The following is a 19,933-nucleotide window of genomic DNA, read 5'->3' on the forward strand; positions in this document are numbered from 1 at the left end:
CAGAGCCCCAAAGACTTGCCAACCTTAAGCTGAATATATGCTATGGGAGCCATCCCCAAAGCTTGGCCCTACAAGTCCTCAGGGATAGACACACTTGGGTACATATGCCCCAGGATGGCCTACATTGCCTGGGCCAGATTTTCAGAAAAGAGACCTCTTGCTTTTCACCCTCTCTCTCTCTCTCCTCACCTGCTGCTGCGTTTTGCCCTTGCTCTTGCATAGTAAGCTTCATAAGATTTCGGTTTCAGCTCCAGAGCCTTAGTAGCAAATTCCTCCGCCATTCCAAAATCCTGTCATTACAATAGGTGTGCAAATGAGTCATTGAAGAGATATGAAAAATAGACAACTTGGGAATAACACAGATCATATGTACATTTCTTTGACACTTATGGATGGAACACCTGGGATTCCTGACATGCCTGGTATGGCTCTAGCCACGTGGCCCACAGATTGAAAGTTCCTTCTGCCTTTGCTCTGTGTGGCCCTGCAACTGCTCATGGGAATTTATCTGTCCATAAGTATGAAAATACTTTTAATTTGACTTCTTTCTGCCTTTCTAACAAATTCTCTCTAGCCCAGAAGCCAAATGTCAACCCAATGAAGTGCCTGAAGTTGGAAACCTGAACTCGTTACACACGCGAGTATGAGGCAAGCACACACATATACACCTCAAGTGGAACTTCACCCTACCTCCCACCTCCCGGCTACACCCACTATTCCTTGGTTTCCTAAGGAATGAGTGAAATCTACGAGGATAAGGCCTGCGCTGACTAGATGGAGTAGGGACATTCTCTGGTCTGCTTTGTGATCCTTCAGAGTGTGTTGTATGTTTTTGTTTTGTTTTTTAAAATGTTTTTATTGATTTCAGAGAGAGGAAGGGAGAGGGAGAGAGAAACAGAAACATCAATGATGACAGTTACTGATCGGCTGACTCCTGCATACCCCCCCCACTGGGGGTCGAGCCCAAAACACGGGCATGTGCCCTGACTGGGAATCGAACCATGACCTTCTGGTTCATAGGTGGATGCTCAACCACTGAGCCATGCCACCTGGGCTGTTTTATGTTTTCTCAGCCATACCTACTTCACAGGTAGGATTAAGAGCAATACAGTATTTGAATGCTCTGTACACAGTTCTTGACACATAGTAGATGTTCAGTAAGTGGTAGTTTCCTTTTTATTTCAGAAGGTTTCTCTGGTCTGTTTCTCCTCTTAACTGGTTCCTTACTTAGGAAACATTTAAAATAAAAAAACAAAAGAGGACCATGTCTGTGCCTGGGGTCTGTGCTATGACCTCATCTCTTGATCACTGAGGCTCCCGGAGGCACAAAGCTGTAGTTTCACCCTTCCACGGAAGAGAAGTTCTTCCCTCCTCTTTTAATGTCAAAGCTGTAGTACAGCACAGCAACTGCTGGTTACACTTGTGGTTCCTAATGCAGAAAACAAGGCCTTAGGCAGAAGAAAGGCCCTGGGGCATAGATAAAATAAAATAAAAATAATGAGTAATTTTCTACCCAAGACAAAAGACTTCAGTTGCTAAGCAGAGTATCTGGTCATGAGAGGTGATTACTTCTGAACAAATGTGGAGCTAGAGAGAAAGTATTCCATCTTATCAAGGTTGTCTTCTATTCCTACTCCGTTTCCAACCTCACCCTTTTTTTTTCTTTTGAGACAATCATTATGTCTGGAAGATTATTTTTAAGAAGTATACTATTTGCTAGGGAGACAAGGAGCCAGCAGGGTGGCAGCAGCTCCTGCACTCTCTCACCAGCTGGTGTCACAGGAGACCCTGGTGAAGATTCTTCTGTTTCATGTAAGAACCTCACTGCCTCCCCCTAAGCTCTCCCCACCTTCGCACAGGAACCTCTACCACGGCCCCATTCTCCTCAGCACCCAGGGTAACTCTGCTTCTTAGGGTCCTGAGACACTCAAGTCTGTATCAGGGATCCTTTCATCGTCAGGTTTCAGACGGGTGATAGGAAGATCATATACACAAATAATCTTTCTGGTACTGATAGCAGATCCATTGCCACTGAGGCTAAAATCTCACTGTGTACAGCTGAGTTCTTTACTGATAAACACTCCTGTTTGGCTTGGATTATTTTTCTCTCTTGATGAACTGTGAAACCTCAGGCTGGTGGATGTCAGAGATTCCTGACATGATCTTAGCTATTCCCAGTATCTGAGAGAGAGTTCTTGGCCCTAGAGTGTCTGCATGTCAAGGTTGCTGAAGGCTGTATCTGCAAGGCAAGCAAGGAGGACCAAGGACTGCTTGGGAGATAATAAAGGACCAGGAAGAGTTCTAAGATTCTCTCTGCAAAAAGAAGGGACATGGCATGCAAGGACAAAAAGATGAGTAAAGAAGTGAGAAGTTCAAGATTAGCCTTAGAAATTAAACCTTGAAGTTCATGGTCCTGAGCCCTCTTTCCAGTCCATCCATGTGTGACTCGGGGGCCTTCTAGAAAGGAAAGGGATGACTAAAATTCATACCTAATTGCAGCTGGAATTCTAGTAACAAACGCTCTCACATTTTCCCAAAGACCAGAAAGTTGACTTGGGGGTGGGGAAGATGATGACAGTATTCCAATCTCTTTCAGTGGAAATTATGAAAACTCAGAAACCTATACAGTGCCCATAATATTGACTTTTTTAGTTTGAGATGCAGATTGCACTTAGAGTTGATTTCTTTCAAATTGCAAATGTCAGTGCTCTGTGAAGGACAACCAAGTTCCAAATGGGCCAGAGAAGGATCCGGGGCCTGGAATAAGCTAGTGAGTGACGTGGACTGTCAACTTCCAGGGCTGCAGAAAGGAGTTGGGATGATAGGGACTTACGTTCATTTTCCTGCGACATCGAGAGAGGTTGAGGAGAAGAGACACCTTCAGTTCCCGGAAGGTTTTCAAGTCCTCACCAAACCCTTCTCTAGGGAACTTCTTCAGAGCGTACTGGTAGCGCTGGGCAGCCTCCTTTACTTTACCTTTCTAATGGGAGGACAAGATGGCAAAACACACAGTTGGTCTGCTGAGCAGCTAAGTTTGGTCCCACTCCCTTGTTCCTCTCTCCGGTCATTACTAAGGGTTAGCTAACCCTCCCAAACACCAACTAGAGAGTAGGTCTGGCCCTGAATGTGAGAGCAGAAGGGGCCTGCCTTTCCTGGCATGGCTGAAGGGGTTATCCAAGACACAAGCCAGAGAAACAAAACTTTGGCAAATGAAAGGCCTGGGACCCCAGCTCCCCAACTGGATTCCTTACGGAACTGAACTCACTCAGGAGCTTTCTCTTGACCTGATCTCCCTGGAACATGTATTTCCTAGTCCCAAGCACACCAAAGTTATTACTACTTCCTGAATTTTGGCTTGTCTGGAAAACTCTCTTGTTTGACGTTCCACCTTGCCAGTCCTCTAGAGGAAGTCGCTCTCTTCCTCACAAAGGATGTAGGAGCTAAAACAATCTAGTTGCTGGTTCCCTAATCTCATGGCACAAAATAGTATCAATCAGTTTTCCCATTTTTGGAAAAGGCCTGGGTAGGGTGGTAGTTGGGAAGTGAAGTTTAGAATTTGTGATTCTATCTGACTATGTAGGAGGGATTTTCCAAGATGAAGTAAATCTATGACCAACTTAGGAACCTGGGACACAGAAGCCTTGAACTTTTCTTATAATTTGTATTTGAAAATCTACAAGCTGAGCTCAGAATGATGCAGGAGGCACCCCCATTCCTTTAGCTGATCTTTTTCTGTTACCCCCACCTTTAGATCCTGATCTATTATTTTCTCTTTAGCACCTCTCATTAGAGAGAGATCTGGAGCTTTCCAAGGTAGAATTCTGAGTGGAAACAGTAGTAGCTCTGCCCATTCTCATTAGGAGATAAGACTCCTTGTCTTAGAATATCAGAAGTTATGTTAAAACCAGGGCTTAGATGCTTGAGGGCAAAGCCATTCTCAAGTCCATAAATATGAGAACGAAAGAGGCCTTTCCTTGAAGTCATGTGAAATCATGGTCAGGTCAGGACTCAAGTTTCCTAGAAGCCTCTAGAAGCCTAAGAGTCCCAGATTATCATAAGCCTCACTCAAAGGGTCCTTAGGAAATACAAGTCTGTTTCCAGGAGCTCTGCGTACTCCTCATACTGGGAATAAAGTGCTTCACAATCATCTCCTCATCTCTGGGCTTAGAGATGACTCAGTGATGCTCACTGTCCAAAGTTGGGCTGGATTTGTTTTGTATTTACCTTCAGGAGAAGAAGATTCAGCTACCTTGACACAACGAGGTAATTCTGACATGGAATGTCCTTAAGGGACTTCCTATGGGCCATGAGAGTTGTTAGGGGGTATGGAGCCTTTGGCTTGAATTGTGAGTACAGAAAGACACCATTCTTTTTGTTGTTGTCGTATACTGAGTGATTTTAAGCAAATCTTATAATTGCTCTTTGTCTCAGTTGCCTTATCTTACTCAGAGATACTGATAAACTATTATCACTATATAAGCCTATGTATATATTAAATATGAAAGACAAGATCAACGACTCTTCCATGGACTGGGAATATCTGTACTGCAGCATTTTACTTTTACTTGTCCCATGAATTTTCAGGCCCCACTTAGCAGGTCCCATGTAGAATCTATGTAACTGCCTATTCGTGGTTAAACTAGGTCTTTAGGATGATGAGCTATAGGATGTATAGGCTAGTCTTGCTCTCTTGTTGGGAAGGCAAAATCCCAGGATCCTCAACTTATGAGCCGGGCGCTGAGGGATGGCTTTCTCCCTTTTTCTCTAGAACCAAAGATGAGAACTGTAAAGACTTCGGTAGGTTCCATATGTAGAAAACAATCAGTGGCTGTTTTGAGGAAACTTTGTTCCTCCCTCCCCTCACCTTATAAAACATGTCCCCCTCTTCCATCAGCTTGCTCAACAGGATGATCATGATGTCTGGTTTGGAGGTGGCCATCGCCCATGTGGCTGGACCTGTAGTGTACAGGATGCATGATGGGTAAAAAACTCATACAATGTAAGGGTGGTAGGAAGCTAGGTGAAAAAAACATCCTGGGGGAATTTCTGCTGAGAGAACAACTTGCTCCACAACAATTTCTTCACCTGTTGGACCTGGGAGCATCTTAGGGACTCCCACTCCAAGAAGCTGCACTGGGCTGTATTCACCTTAAAATAAGAATATCTGAACCGTCTGAGTTTGCACCACAGGAGGGCAGCAGAGCCTGCATACTGATTTGGGCAGGCAGTGGCATAGTTTGGAGTTCTTTTAAGTAAGAAAATTGGGAGAAAGTATTTATGTTATGTCAGCATAAGATTTTAAATATCTAAAAAGAGTAATTTATTTTAGAATCTAGAACTCAAAGCCCCCAGCTGTTTAGTGTGTTAATATTCAAATGTGTACTTTGCAGAGGGAAACCATTCAAGACTAAAGGCTCCCTTAATTTGTAAGTATCAAATAGGACTCCCGGGACTTACTGTGAACCAGGAGTACAGTCCCAATGTCAAATAGACTTGAGACAAGCCAACATTATTGAGGACTACTTTACCCCCAAAGAGAAAGAAAAGGTTAAATCGATTAGTTTACAGATGCTGAATTATTTACCAACTAAGCTTTTCAGGGTTAGTTATGAAAAGTTCAAGTTATTCTCTACAACAGTCATTTTAAAAAAATCTTCTTTTAAGGTGAAGGAAATTAAAAGATTAGAGGTGTGGGGAACTCATGCAGGCTAAATCAAAGAGGAGAAGGCAAAGCTGACCAAGCCATCAGACCACGCCTGATGCTGACAGCGGTGAAATATACCTCGTGGGCGACTCGGTAACGTCTGACAACCTTCAAAGAAAGGAGAAAACAAAAAGTTGTAGGAGAGGAAAAAAAAAATGGATGAAGGTGAAAAAAAAAAAAGAAGGAAAAAGCAGCAGTGAGAGGCAGGCAGCAAAAAAGCCAGCATCTAAGCCAACCCTTGTCTACAGGTCTGTGGGTGGGGAGCAAATGGGGCGGCGGCAGCAGCAGGGATTTGAGAGTCTGAAGCACATACAGAGCAAGGGAAGCAAAGGCTCACGGCCGTGCAGGGATCCAGGATGCTCATGGGGGGGTGGGGTGGGCACGGCTGGTACAGAGGCACTAGCACTAACATGTGCTTAGATTCAGAGCAGCCTCCTGGCTAAGGCCACTAGGGGCATGGCAGATAACCATGTGATTTTAAACACAGGGTAGTATAGACCATGGCTCAGGCAGCTTTCTCTGGGCCAAGAGCCTTCCTGTTCACTTGGACAATAATGGACCAGGGAAGAGGGGAAACTATATACACTCACACCAAACACCCAGGGCAGCCAGACCACTGGACCAGTGTGGCCCCTGGGCACAGATGGCCAAGCACCTTCCTTCCTTCTCCTACCTATCTTGGCTCCTTTCTTCAGAAGAGTGACGACGACAGAAGTGTTCCGGCAGCCCACTGCCCTATCCAACGGGCGCATTCCGCTGTAGTCGACGTGCTCAATCATGGCCCCGTGATCCACCAGGAACTGGACCTAGCACGTGGATCAAGCAGAGCATTTAACACAAGTGCATGGGCTCACCACTTTCCACGGAGGGCTCTGGCTGCTGCCTGCCCTTTATTTAACGGCTGGTCTGAACCAGGCTGGGTAGCCACTGTATTCTAGGCCATACCTATATTCTTGGTCTTTAATGGTGTTTTGAATTTTCCTGTCCTCTAAGTATAGGTCCAAGAACTTTATAACAGGAATCACCCTATGCAACCCTCAACCCCAGATAGCATGATGGATGGAGAACCTTCCCTATCCCTTCCACCGTGAGTCTTGTTTAAAGTCACTCACCACCTCAGCATCGCCATAGAAAGCTGCCAGATCCAGTGGGGTGCGGCCATTCTTGTCAGCATGGTCTGTGGCAGCTCCATTATCCACCAGGGAACGTACGACAGAGAGGTGACCCTTCAAACAAGCCCAGCTGAGGGCAGTCAATCCTTCTTTGTCCATCAGAGCAATGGAGGCACCTGCAAGAGCAAGTGTAATGCAGGGCTGAGGAAACATGAAAATCTGCAGCAGAAGGGAAAGCTGGTACTTAAGGTGTACATTCTGCCATGATACAGCTTTTGTTTCTGGCATGTGAGTTACCTTTCAATAAAAACTGTTAAAAAAATGGATCCTACAAGCTGTCAGTAGAATAGAAGAGTCCAGCTGTTTACTGGGTGTTCCAGGTGCTCCACAATCCATGCCCAAGCGTCCTCTCTGTCCTTTAGCTTCATTACTTCCCTGTGAGAATCCTCTCTTTTGGTGAAATGGGTGTACTCACTGCCTCTAGAATCTCCCAGAAACACTCCTGAACCCTCACTTTTGGTTATGTTGCTCCCACGTGTAGAAGACCTTTTCTTTCTCCACAAGTTGCCTCACTTCTGCCCATTTCCTAGGAACCACCTCAAATCCCTATCTCCAAGAAGCTTCTCGCAATTCACTGTTACCTCCTCTTGAATCTGCTTAATATGTCACCTTATTCTGTAGTTAATCTTTTCTAATGTATCCTACTTGCATGTAATAAATCTCAGTGGATGTTTTCTGAACTCAGTGAAAGTTTTTCATTTATAATGGTATAAACTCCTTGACAGAATGTGGGGGAAATGGACTCCTGGAGAGAGACCCAGGTCATGGAGGAAATTCAACGTTTAATTAAACTAGACAGCCTTCAATAACCTCATGCCCACTCTCACAGCCCCTTTTGTATTCTGCATCTGCCTTCAAAATGTCTATTTTCATCTGTAAAGATCAAGCTCAATTGACACACAGTTTTGTAATTAGTCTAAAATTCAATATACATTTGGTTCTCAGCCTAAACTATAAGCTCTTGGATGGCAAAGAGTCAATTATTTCTTTGCTAGTTTTGAAGAGAAACTATGATAATTCTTTTCACACAGTTGACATGTCATACTCACTAAATTAGAAATCAACTTACTGCACATGGAACACTTTCCAGGCTGCCTCAGCAGGACAGGATCCGGATGTCAGAGCAAGCTTAGGACCTGCCACAGCCAGCTCAGGGTCTACTCAGCAGGTATCTGGCCTATCATTGTGTATCCCTAGAGGTCAGACAGCCAGACTTTGTGGCTTCCCAGGGGATGATGAAGGGCTGGAAGGCACCACACCTCTGACAACACTAGAGCCATTTACACACTGGGTTATCTTTTCATAATGGTACATTCTGCAATTAAAACATCAATCTGACCAGCTGGACAGGCTCAGTTGCTTAAGCATCGTCTTGTGCACCAAAATGTAGCCAGTTCGATCCCTGGTAGGGGCATGTATGAAGCAGCTAATTGATAAACATCACTGTCTCTCACATCAATGTTTCTCTTCCTCTCTCTTCCTTTCCCTCTCCCTCCCCATCCCTCTCTCTCTACCTCCCCCCCCTCCTCTGTCTAAGCATGTTCTTGGGTGAGGAATAAAAAATAACAAAAACCCATTGATTCTAACATGGAGTAACTTTGAATATGGGACAGAATCCAAGAGGTTTTCTCAGACACATGTGGAAGTTCCCTGGACAGAGCCTCCAGCGGTATAAAAAAAAGGATGATTCTGGATGTATATTACAGATAAACTGACTTTCCAAATATAAGAAAAGTTGGAATTTAAGAAATTGAAAGGAGATACATATACTTTGGAGTTGTCTTCAATTCATCCTCACTTCCTACACGCAATCAATCTTTATGTCCAAAATCATTGTTGCTCTTGGACCTTCTGTTCTATTCTAACAGATCCTGTGCCTGGACTAGGGCCTCAGTAGCCCTCGTCCATTCTACTACAATGGCTTCCTAATGGATCCCCTGGTCCACTATAATTCCTTCAAGTCTACCACTCTGGCATAAATTTCCTTTTTAAAAATCTTGAAAGGCTCCCCACTGCCTTTAAAATTAAATACAAACTCTTTTAATCTGTTCCTCTTCCATTTCTTTGCACATCCATTTCCCATTTTATTTCCCAGCTGCCCCCCCCCCCCATGTACTTCACTGGACAACTTGCCTCTTTCCCTGCACCTGTTGTGTATTGTTCCCCCTTCTTTGCCTTTCAATTACATTACTCCCCCTCCCTAAATACAGAACATTTTCCCTATTCAAATGTCTATCCTATTTTAACTCAAATACCTTTATCAGAGCACTCAGGAGTCTCTGTTTTATCTCTTCCTTGACAAGATTACGGATCCTTTGAGGGGGCACAGATTATAGTATATTAATTTTTAAAAATCACTCACAGTTCCTAGCACAGTGTTCTACAAATAATGTGGGCTAAATAAATGTTCGTAGAATTTGTTGATTTAATGAAAGTTTCTGATTTAAGTGTGAAAAATGAAATAGTAGAAGGACCAGAATCTCTGCAGTGGTTAAGGGAGAAGAACTTGCTAGAATCTGTGCCTGATGATCTTCTACCGGAATGTGGCAGACACTGTAGCTACCTAACGGTCATCAATGGCTGAACAAGTCCTGCCTTCTCCAGGATACTTGGGTTGTTCTGGGACATTTACTCCTGCCACATCTTATCCTGGGAATCTAGGCACACCCCCTTCCTCCCTCAACCCCTCTTAGCAGAAGTGAGGAGAGAGATCATGAAACCAGACTTGTTTGGTAGCTTGTAGTGGGGAAGCAAGAACCACTCTGCACACTAGGAGAGCAGGTCTCTGATTCTGACCCCACCTTGTGAACCTGAGGATGTAGATACAAATCTTCTTTGGAAGACACAGCTAAAGATCCAATAAGTGTCTGACCAAGTTGCTGTTTGAAGTCTTAGAAGAAACCTCTTCTTCCTAACTCAACTACCCTCAGCTGCTCTGACCTGGGCATGATTCTTCAGGAGGCTGGTTTCCTTGTGTTTATGGACAGATGTTTTAGGTTCAGTTTATTAACAGGGGAGGCTAATTGGAATGGAATCATTAAGGCCAGTCATAATCACACTACCTCCTGCTTCGTGCAAATGCTCAAATTCCACTTGCTAGACAGCACTGTAGTCACCAGGGACTCCCGCCTGAGGTCTACCAGCACTCACCACTGTTTTGCACAGGTAATTGAGGTCATAGAAATCAAAAGGAGCCTGGCTCGGCCGGGCGTGGCTCAGTCATTGAGCATCAACCTAGGATCCAGGCGATTGGGGTTCGATTCCCAGTCAGGGCACATGCCCGGGCTGTGGGCTCAATCAATGACTCTCTCATCATTGATGTTTCTATCTCTCTCTCTCCCTCTCCTTTCCTCTCTCTGAAATCAATAAAGATATATTTAAAAAAAAAAAAAAGGAGCCTTAAATGTTTTGATAGTGGTGTGTATCCTTTAACTTATTTCCCATTCACCAGGAATATGTCAATGTTGGTAAATATCAAAAGGAATTTATGACAACAGGAGGATAATAATATCCCAAGTCCTTAAATAGGGTCCTACTGTCTTAGCCTCCATTTGCCTTCTTTGGATACAAGAAAAATATTAGTGGTGTAGGATTACAAAATAATTGAAGTTAAAATCAAAATCCAATCCCTGGAAGATGAACATTTATTGACTGTACATTAAAAATTCAAAGTTTGGAGATTATTGATTTAAATGAAAGAGCTTTGAATATGTTAATTTCATTAGACTACTAAAGATCCCTCAAGCCATAAGGAAACAGAATGTCAGAGTTAGAAGGGTCCCACTATATATAAGAGGGGAGGAGATGGCCTTTCATTGTCTAATTAACTGGATTAATAATTTCTGCTCTTAACACCTCTTGGGTCCGGCCAGGCTTGGCTCAGTGGTTAAGTCGGCCTAGGATCCAGGAGATCATGGTTCAATTCCCAGTCAGGGCACATGCCGGGTTGTGGGCTTGATCCCCAGTTGGGGGCATGCAGGAAGCAGCCAATCAATGACTCTCTCATCATTGATGTTTCTATCTCTCTCTCCCTCTTCTTTCCTCTCTCTGAAATCAATAAAGATATATTTAAAAAACAAAACAAAACAAAAACCCATCTCTTGGAACCTATCACTGGAAGTCATGAGTTCCTTGTGTTATTACGGGCACTGACCATCCAGCTCTGGCATACCAGGACTGACCTTGTGCAAGGAGAAAATCCACAGTTCCTAAGTGGCCTTCGGAAGCAGCCATCATTAGGGGAGTCCGGCCCTGCTTGTCTGCCATATTGACATCAGCTCCATGTGTGAGCAGAAGATCAACAATCTGCAAGTGCAGAGAAACAGGAGCCGATTATCCAGGAAGAGCTGCTGAGCACACACAGGCATGTCATCCCCTATACTGTGTGAATCCCCACTGCAGGTTAGGGGAGTCGCCTCCACAAGTAACTTTCCACTGCAAGAAGCCGCTTGAGTTCCGCACAGTACAAGTACCATGTAATTTGATCTCTGGTTCTTGCAGGGACAGCTAAATAAGAAGAATTCAACTCTGAATGCTAGATTCAGCCATTAAGTAAAAAAGAATTTAAGATAACAATGGCCAAGGTGTGGACTAAGCAATCCCATAACTAAGCTCCAACACAAGTTACCTCCTATGTCAGTGCCATTTTATTGGCTTCTAGAAGTTGCAAAACTGACTTCAGTGAATATTTATAGCTGAACTGGATACAATAGTGTGTCTCTAATAACTCTAGCAATGTTTGGCTTCTACAGCTTTTTTTCCTACTCAAATACATCAAAGGATTATTACTAATATGCTTTCTTTTTCATCCTGAGTGTACAAATTAGCATTTACCCAGAAACCAAACATCTGAAAAGACTGCTTAACTAGAATTTATACACACCACATTTTCTTTTAGCAAGTCTCAGACACCTGCAAGTAAGTGGTTAGCAAGGATCTGCTGAGATAGGAGCCTTCCTGAGAACCTGTGGATACTGTGAAATGTTCTCTGGAAAGAGGAAACTCTATGACCAGGCCAGAGGTAGCCAGTCTTATACAACCTAGAAATAATTTTAAATGTTAATTTTCTGACATATTCTCAACTAGAATATTAATAACAAACACCCAGTTCCTCAAACCCAACGACTGCTAGACAACCCAAACTTTGTAATTGTTTTCCCCTCTACACATCAGAAGTTCCCATCTAGCACTCACTCTTACCCGCTGGCCTGGAAGTGGCTGCCCTGCTTACCTGCCAGTGGCCCTGGCGAACAGTGCTGAATAGGGGCACTGCCCCTCGGCGGTTTGGCTGGGCCACTGCTGCCCCTTGTTCCAGGAGCAGGCGACACACCTCCAGTTTGCCCCTTCCGGCTGCAGCTGTCAGGGCTAAGGGCAGAGAACACAGTCTGAAACAGGGGGCTCTTGCTGTCTCCAATCCTCGGTGTTAAACATGGCAGTATATCTGTTAGATTAATATAACTGCTACTTTACTGCCAAGAATAATGATTTTAGCTACTTGTGCCATGAAGAAGATTTTTTAAAAATGAATAAAACTACACTTAAATGGGCTCATTTATAATATATGGAGACAATTATAACAGTAAATTTACTGAAAAATCACCTTTGATCAAACTCATTTGGTTTTCTTTTTTTCCTACCCTGACTGTCTTCTCTGCTTTGACACACCTCTTTTTTGGCACCTCTTCCTAGCTACAATCCTTCTACTGGCCTATGTGTGGCTGGAATGCAGAAAGAAGGGCTTTTGCAGAGTAAGGTCTTTTTTTGAGAATTAGCTAGAAACAATCTCTGGCCAACCTCTATTTCTAGGTCCTTATACCCAAGAATCAGAGTGAGAAATTGCAGTCCATGGGCCTTGGGCCAGTTTTCATTCTTTTTCTTCATTGGTTTAGACAGACGTTTCTAGTAAGTCTGCAACCATTTTTATATGAGGAACAGAAGTGTTCAAGGTAATAGTCATAAAGATGAGAAGTGTGACAAAGGCTCTTTTCTTGTGAATATAAAATGGAGTCACAGATAAAAAATAGCTGCAGTGAGTATAAGGGGGACAGCAGGAAGAAACTTAAACATTCTTCTTTCTGTGCTGTTGTCCGTTTATGATCTTTATAAGGCAGAGATTCTATGAGCGCCTCGTTTATCCTCTGAGTACTATTTCAATAGTAGCAAGAAGGATATGGGGATATACTTTCAACTAAGTTCATATGTGAACAAATATATTTTTGTCTAATTTTTCAAGGGGATTTCAAACACACAGGGTTAGTGTTTAAAGAACGGATGAGGGTAGGGAAAACTGTGAACACTGTTAGCAGATGGCAGGAGTTATACTTTTAAAGAAAGAGGATAGAGCACTTTTTCCAGATTGACTTGGAAAAGTAATGTGGGGATCAGCAGGTCCTTCCTTCATTTGGCCACCTACTCCAACGACAAGTCAGGAAAAGATAATACTTGGCAGGCACGGAGAGTATTTCAGTTTGCAAATATTGGTATCTAATGAGGAAAGCAATTGAAATTCAAATCAAATGGTCACTTGTAATTTTTTCAAGTACAAATTATAGCATTTTGTCTTTGGGCTTGGCCAAATTTATCCACAACTGACTCATGTGCAAAACCAAAATGACCTGTAATTTCCACTAAGATAAACCTTCCAGTAATCTTTTCCTTCCTCAATGATAAGAAGGGCTTATGAAGGAAAATGTGACAATTTTAGAAGATATATTCACTCAAACTAGATGGATCTACGCCTTGTCCTATGTGCATTTTCAGTTTTACTTTAGAAGTCCAAACATCATTTCTGTCCATTCCTCGCAGAAGTGAAGTGGCTTGGTGCTATCTGGGTGAGGGTCATTTCCAAGCCCTAGTGTTTGAGTACAGGTATTGATGGGTCTGATTATTTACTTGACAAAGAAGTTTTGTCTCTTACTCTTCAAATCAAAGTCAAAGCGATCTTCCCTCTTTCTCAAGTTTATATTTCTAATAGTTCAGAAAAAACAACATTTTAGTTCTTGGGTCAGAACACTACATAAGTTTAAGAACTTGACTGGACACCATCATGTTGTACATCTTAAAGTTACATAATGTTATATGTCAATTATATCTCAGTAAAACTCAGGGACAAAAGAACTTGACTGAGTTAGATACTTGGGAGGAACCATAGGACCACCTTGTTGGTACATAAAGCAAATGATTAGGAAAATTTCTAACTCCCACGTTCTGATCCCATTTAAAGTAGCTACCAGATGACAGGGCTATAGCAAACTTCCCTTTTAATGTTCTGTGTATGGGGTGAGGACAAATACATTCTTTTTCACAAAAGAATTTATAGTGCCCTGGAGAAAATGTGGACAGTATTTCAGAACCAAGCCTTTCAGCAATGATGCCAGTTCAGATAACACAGCTGAAATGCACAACCAGTGCCCATCCTGAAAGCTAAACTTATACTGTCCACTCTAAGCTGGAGTTACACTACTCTGCCTGTCCCATTTCAACCCACTGGATAACACATTTATATGAGAGAGAATGTTCCATTTGGCCTTCTTCTTTGTTGTATCTTCTCTGGTGCTTAGGTTATGACATAATTTGGCAGGAATCTCAAAGCTGATAGCTGGACATGGTCATTAACACAGCTGGCCAGTTTCATCTCAAAACAACACAACTATGTAAAATGGGATCTGTGCTTTTCAAAATCCAAGAGCAAGGAGTTGGTTCGGCTGAATTTTAGAGAAGTCTTATCAAAAACTGTTAAAACTTTGTGGAAAGAAAAAAAAAAAAAAGATTAAGGTAAAGCCAATTCTCTAAGACAACAAACTGATTGTGAGAGCAAGCACAGCAGTTTGGAGCCAAATCTCTTCCTGAGAGACCAGTAACAAAATTTGTTCCCTAGCTTGATGAGATTATCTGACATAAACGGTCCTTTTTCAAATGGAAACATCTAAGGAGTTTGAAGAGGCAGACAGGATGCAGCTCAGAGCTGGGGAAATAGCCAGTCTGCTTGGATGGAATGCTGACACTAAGTAGAATGCAGCAAAGCAAATGGTTCTTTGTTTCTATTTTCAACCTAAAGGATTGCAGCAGACAGGTCAAGAAAGACCAATGGGAGGGGGTGGTTGGGAAACATAACTGACCACTGCTATCCAAAACAAGAGTAATTAAACATTTACTGAGCTATCTGTCAGACACTGTCTCTGCTCTTAAGGAACTCATGGCTGAGTAAGAGTAAGAGACAAACACACACATTACTATACAGTGTGATATGTACAACAGAAATAAATCCATGAAGGGTGGTTGCATGGAGGCGGTACAGAGGAAGAAGGTCTGAGAAGGTCTCTAGAAAGAGATGACTATCTGAGCTAGATGCTGAAAGAGAAAGACTTACAGGCATTCAAAGGCAAGGAGGAGGCATGTTAGGCACAGGGAGAGCATGTATAAAGGCAATGAGGTGGGAAATAGCATGTTTACTGTGACTGGAGTAACTGGAGAAGACAGGCAATAGATGAGGCTAGAGATCATGACTGGCCTTTTCATGCTACATTACATAACTTAATTAATGTTACAGGTGGTCGCTGAAGGGGGGAAAGCAGGAAAGTGACATGAACAGACTATGGCTCAGAAAGATCACTCTGGCTGAAGTCTGGGAGATCAATCACAGAAGGGTGAGGATACAGACAGATCCGTTAGGGTGCAGCTGCCATAATAATCTAGGCAAGAGATGATGAGGGCATGAATTAAGGGTATCTTGTTCATTCTGTGAACCGGCTTCTTTTGGGTCATGGGATGGCTCAGACCCTCCAGAGTCGCTAGAAGTTTTTAATGCTGGTCCGAATCTATGCCCGTAAGACAAAGGAGAGGAGGGAGTGGTGAACAATCTTGTCACCTTAATTGCTTTTCTTCTGGTTGTTCCATAAAAAGTCAGTGAAAACCCAGTGGGATAGGAGGGGGTCAGCCAGATGGTGAAAGCTGGATGTAGGAAGATGCTATCTGGAAGGATAAAGAGGCTGCAAAATGGGGACAAAGGCAACCAGGATAGTCTAGTGATCTGCTTTTAGAAAATCCGATATGTAAAAATTACACCTCAATATTTCACTACATGCTAAGATTAATTCACTGATTCTAAAACGTAGTTTTTTCCCTTCACATTTTAACATCTCTGAATTGGAATGCATCTTACAATTGATTATGTTGTTTAGACCAGGGTTGCAGATATGAGACCCCAACCAGGTAGCTGTAGGTCAAAGACCTTCATTCCCTATATAAGGGAAACATATGTAAGATTTTGTCTTTGGAGGAAACATCACAATTCAATGGATCATTATAAATTTTAAATGATTATGTGCTGTAAGTTAGAAAGGAAGGTATACTTAGTAAATGCATCACTACAGACAGAAAAGCAACTCATAGTCTATTCTATACTAGTGGTAAGTGACTGGAACATTTTTACATAGCAAAGGCATCATTTCCCAATTTTCTTTTAAGGTCAAATAACTTTTTATAGATCTATAAATTATATTATGAATGCATTTCATTCTATCCCATATTTAAATAGCATTTTATGTTTATAATGCTGAAAGTATTTCATATAAATATCAAGTTAAACACAACACAATTCTCATTATAAGCAAATTGACAGGAAGCTTTGAGTTTTTACAATCTTGATATGATACATGTGTAAGACAATGTACCAACCTTTACTGCATACTTTAAAGTATGAAATGTTTTTAAAGTCCTGATACCATAAAGTTTTATTCTAATAAGCAATTCATATATATAAAAATAAGTCTTCCACTTAGTTCACACCCTTCTTGAACATTTTTTAGTAATTCTTTTAAGTATAGCACTAGAATGTGTTTGATACTCATCAGTATGACTGTTAGTCTTGCAATTCTATCCATTATCACCATTGTACCACTACTTTTTTTGCTCTTTCTGTGGTTATGTGTGCATGGCCTGACCACGGGAGTCTGTCGGGAGGTATGGCACTGCTGTGTGGGGAAGGCTTTGCTGACAGGAGCAGTGAATCAACATGTCCCTTCTGCAGCTCTAGGTCACAACATGCATGCTCCAGGATTGCTGATGTCCTGGCCAGTCTCTTCCTCCCAGTCTGTCCTCGGGCTTCCCTCAGGGTGAGGTCCCAGAGACAGCAGCTGTTTCCAGCTGCACATTTTCCTTTAATCTGTTAGAGGCTCTTAAGCTGCAGCTGCCTGGCATCTGCTCCCTTTGGCTCTTACAGAAGGAGGGATTGTTTGAGAAGCAAATTCCTGGGCTCTGGACCATTCTACATAATGTTCAAGAAGCCATGAAACCTATGTAAGATTTTTGCCATGGATGGAAATATCCATGGCAATTCAGTAGGTGATTATAAATTTTAAATGAATTCAAGTGTCTTTTCTTATTTTTAATAACACTATGACTCTAAACAAAACATAGTCTTCTTGTTTGGTAAATATTCCCCCTAAATTGGCCATCCCAATAGTGGTCTCCTTCTTCTGGCAAATATGGCACATTTCTGTGGTGACTCTACAGTTTTCATTGCCCTGATTTCATAAAAATACATAGAAGGTTACTAATGTTTCTCCAGATGTTGCAGTTTAGACTTGGGGGAAAGACAATAATCATTTCCTGCAAAAGTCACAGGACGAGGCTTCTGCTTGTGTAGTAAGTACTGAGCAACACAGAAATTGCTTTGCTATAGACCGAAAGATGGCACGTGGCTGTGCTTTACAGGGTGGCACCTTCATGTTGTACCCAGAGTATAACTTGCCTCATACTGTGCCAGTTTAATTGTGGCAGGTACCACTCTGGAAACAGTTGGTGAACCCAGAGATGTAGGTCAAAATGTAACCTCCTGGTATACAACTACAGGTGGAGAGAGTTATTTTGATGGGAGAAATATTCATTGCTAACTGCTATAAGAATCACATAAAAAAAGAGAAAGGCCACAACTATTTTCTGCTCTGGTTTGGCACACTGTAAGGAAACTTTCAGTCTTTTAAAAATATTTGGAAACAAGAGCAGGGAAAAGTTTTGTTTGAAAGAAGACTCTGGTGCTAATGGTATGGGGAATCCAAAGGGAAAGAAGACTGAAAGAGGAAAATTGCTTGACTTTTTACTGTGGCTGAATTGGTCTCTAATACATCAGCCACCAGAGAGCTGCCTAAGTTATGTCAGAGAAAAAAATCAAGGTGGGAGATGCAGAGAGCATCTCCGCACAAACATGACATATACATGAGCAGAGAGAGTGACGCTCATGACAAGTACCTGTCTCTCCCCAGAGACTGTCAAAGCTGTTGATCTGTGCTCGTTCCACTTCCTCTTCATCTTTTTCTGGAAGATCAAGTAGGTAGGAGACAATCTGAAACAAGAAGTTGTGTCAGCTCAAACTTCAGGTGGAAAACTATGCTACTGACATTAGCCTGTGAGGTTTGGAAGCTACTTGGATGATGCAAGTGTTACGAAATCTCTCTCACATAGAAGGAACCAAAGTGCCTGTCCTGGCAAAGAAACCCAAAGCTGCCATGATGAGTATTTGTTTCTATCAGGTATAGTTTACATGTTTCTCTTGAACGTAATCCACATACATAGCATGTGATTTTTAAAAATTACATATTCTTCATATTTAAGTTAAAGACTCAATCCCTCATCCTCATAAAAATACCATTAAACAAAAAACCAATCAATACACAAAAACCAAAATAAATATAGTAAAAGCTTAGGGCCTGCATTTCTTCAGAGCAGAGTGATTATCTTCTTTAAGTACAAGAACTGTTTTGGGGATAATGGAAGAATGGCTGCTAACAAGAGGAATTTGACTGCAGAGAGAGTTTAAAAAAGCCTCTCAGAGATAATAAAATTCCAGTTTTACGTAACATTCGCTTGGTGATACATTAAGTCAGTTGAGGGGTAGCTGCATCACTGAAGCAACTCACACAGTGGTGAGCCGACTTGTAGTAGCCCATGAAAGCTGATTATATTTTCGGGAATTTTGAAAGCCCATTGTCAAACAAAGATGTTTATTAAACATTAAATAACAATTAAATTATATTTAAAACAAAAGTTAAATAAAATCTTGTAATTCCTGATTATTTAACTACATTTTACAATGACCTATGCTCTTCAGATTTTTATCTAATGTGTCTATATAATGAAAATATGACATAATGGTGTGCTACTGTGCATCTTTCTACAACTTTGTGTTCAGTAATGTTACACTGGTAGCTTGAAATCGGCCATGGTGGGAGTATCTACACCCTGGAAACTGGCAAACATTACAAATCAGGATTTGATTTAGTGCTAAAGCTGAATGAATATAATTTAATGAATATAATTTGCATGAGGGCAAGAGGTAGTTTAACAGTAGATCACATATCAGATTTAATGACAATAAAATTATTGGGAAAATAGTTAGTAAATTGGGGTACAAACTCCATTTATCAAATCATGGTTGAATTGCAACCATAGGCTGGCTATGACACAAATTTAGCAAACATCAACATAAGCATTCAATTAAGAGTATTGTATATTCACTATTACTTGTAAATTGTGTGCTACAGTTCTTTATTTCAGTAAAATTTATAATAAATTTAAGTACAATCATGATTTAGTTAATGACTGGGACATGTTCTAAGAAATGTGTTATGCGATTTTGTCTTTGCTTGAACATCACAGAGTGCACTTAACAAAAACCTAGGTGGTGTAGCGTACTGCACACCTTGGCTATATGGTATAGCTTATTGCTCCTAGGCTACAAACCTGTATAGCAGATTATTGTACTGAATACTATAGGCAACTGTAATACAATGTTAATTATTTGTGTATCTAAACATATCTAAAGACAGGAAAGGTACCATAAAAATACGAAATAAAAGATGAAAAATGGTGCACCTGTATAGGACACTTACCATAGTGGAGCTTGCAGGACTGGAAGTTGCTCTGGGTGAGTGAGTGGTGAGTGAATGTAAAGGCCTAGGACATTATTATACACTACTGTAGACTTTATAAACACTGGACACTTAGGCTACACTAAGTAAAAAAAACATTTTTCTTACTTCAATAATAAGTTACTTCAATA

At 41.7% G+C, this 19,933-nt stretch overlaps 1 protein-coding gene across 11 annotated transcripts in view; it reads right to left on the bottom strand.

The window, feature by feature from the left end:
* Positions 1-19,933, bottom strand: part of TANC2 (tetratricopeptide repeat, ankyrin repeat and coiled-coil containing 2) — a 203,582-nt gene that overhangs the window by 8,815 nt on the left and 174,834 nt on the right. For 7 of the 11 annotated variants that reach the window (XM_081162731.1, XM_081162730.1, XM_081162728.1 and 4 more), the window contains 9 exons: positions 18,124-18,217; positions 12,107-12,240; positions 11,058-11,181; positions 6,817-6,992; positions 6,378-6,510; positions 5,783-5,812; positions 4,865-4,956; positions 2,834-2,980; positions 190-290 (listed from right to left, as the gene is read on the bottom strand). In XM_081162731.1, coding sequence (XP_081018857.1) covers positions 190-290; positions 2,834-2,980; positions 4,865-4,956; positions 5,783-5,812; positions 6,378-6,510; positions 6,817-6,992; positions 11,058-11,181; positions 12,107-12,240; positions 18,124-18,217 — 1,031 coding nt within the window. The remainder of the gene's footprint in view (positions 1-189; positions 291-2,833; positions 2,981-4,864; positions 4,957-5,782; positions 5,813-6,377; positions 6,511-6,816; positions 6,993-11,057; positions 11,182-12,106; positions 12,241-18,123; positions 18,218-19,933) is intronic. The other 4 variants (XM_081162722.1, XM_081162729.1, XM_081162726.1 and 1 more) reach the window with 1 other exon arrangement.

Source organism: Miniopterus schreibersii (genome assembly GCF_964146895.1).
Source record: "Miniopterus schreibersii genome assembly, chromosome: 16".
Lineage (NCBI taxonomy): Eukaryota > Metazoa > Chordata > Mammalia > Chiroptera > Miniopteridae > Miniopterus > Miniopterus schreibersii.